Source organism: Perkinsus marinus (assembly GCF_000006405.1).
Source record: "Perkinsus marinus ATCC 50983 genomic scaffold scf_1104296975600, whole genome shotgun sequence".
Lineage (NCBI taxonomy): Eukaryota > Perkinsozoa > Perkinsida > Perkinsidae > Perkinsus > Perkinsus marinus.
The window spans coordinates 1-964 of NW_003200718.1; the positions used below are offsets into that span (position 1 = coordinate 1).

General features: G+C 45.3%; 1 protein-coding gene across 1 annotated transcript; it reads right to left on the reverse strand.

The window, feature by feature from the left end:
• Positions 1-188: 188 nt before the first annotated feature.
• Positions 189-928, reverse strand: Pmar_PMAR002668 (pre-mRNA splicing factor prp8, putative; the record flags this gene model as incomplete). The annotated part of the gene is made up of 4 exons (XM_002765110.1): positions 189-385; positions 429-569; positions 619-823; positions 873-928. Coding segments are annotated over 4 exons (599 nt in total), but the record flags the coding sequence as incomplete, so codon positions are not given.
• Positions 929-964: the final 36 nt, after the last annotated feature.

Sequence of the window (964 nt, forward strand, 5' to 3'; positions counted from 1 at the left end):
ATAGAGACGAATCGGATGCCTCTGTTCCGTTGCAAGATCCGTAAACTGCATAAACTCGTTTGGCATCCTCGGTGGACCAGCGATATCAGAAGCTCTCGTGAGGCCCAAGACCAGCAGATCCACAACCAGAGCATAGTACCTAATTTTGTGGCGCAGTGACGCTCAGGACAGCCTCCCTGGCTACTTACTGGAATATGAAACTTGAGAACTGCAATCCTCTGATTATACCGTAACCGTTGATATGATTCATATCTTTGAAGTTAATGTTGACGTTATTTTTACCACTCATGTAATCAGCAATGTTATGATCAACAATAAGACGTAACAGACGATTTAACAAAGTCAAATCGATCTTCTCCGCCAGCTTCGAATACTGTGTCGTAACCTGCGAGCCACCTCACCAGGAGTTGCGCGAGTTGTGGTATTACCATAACTAGGGTCTCATTATTAGATGTGTCCCAAACGTTGGTCATGTTGTTCACTCCACAACAGACCTTATACACCAGTAACGGTGGCGGTTCCGAATCAGATGGCTTCACCCAGTTCGGGAACAACATACGTTGATCCGCCTGACGGAATAAATTACCCACTTTTAATCGACCAACCCCAAGAGCTTACCTCCAGCCACAAGTACTGATCTAAATATGCGTCTGTGATTTTCTCCAGAGGATCTATGTCGTATATAGGCACCAGATACAAGTACTGATCGTTGAACTCAATGGAGACCTCCTTAAACGCCCTCATAGTCAGCAAATGCCTCTTGATACGCGATAAGGCTTCATGAGGATTATCGTACGCTTGCTCGATCAACGACAACTCCTCCCTGAAAAAGACAAAAAATATATACAATTTCGCGGCGCGCGACAACTCACCTCTGTGTTTGATTGAGCCTAGCCTTCGCAGCATAGTTCTCCTTGAGCCTCTCCATGCCAGATGAGCAGCTTAGTATCATGCTTGTAGTTTA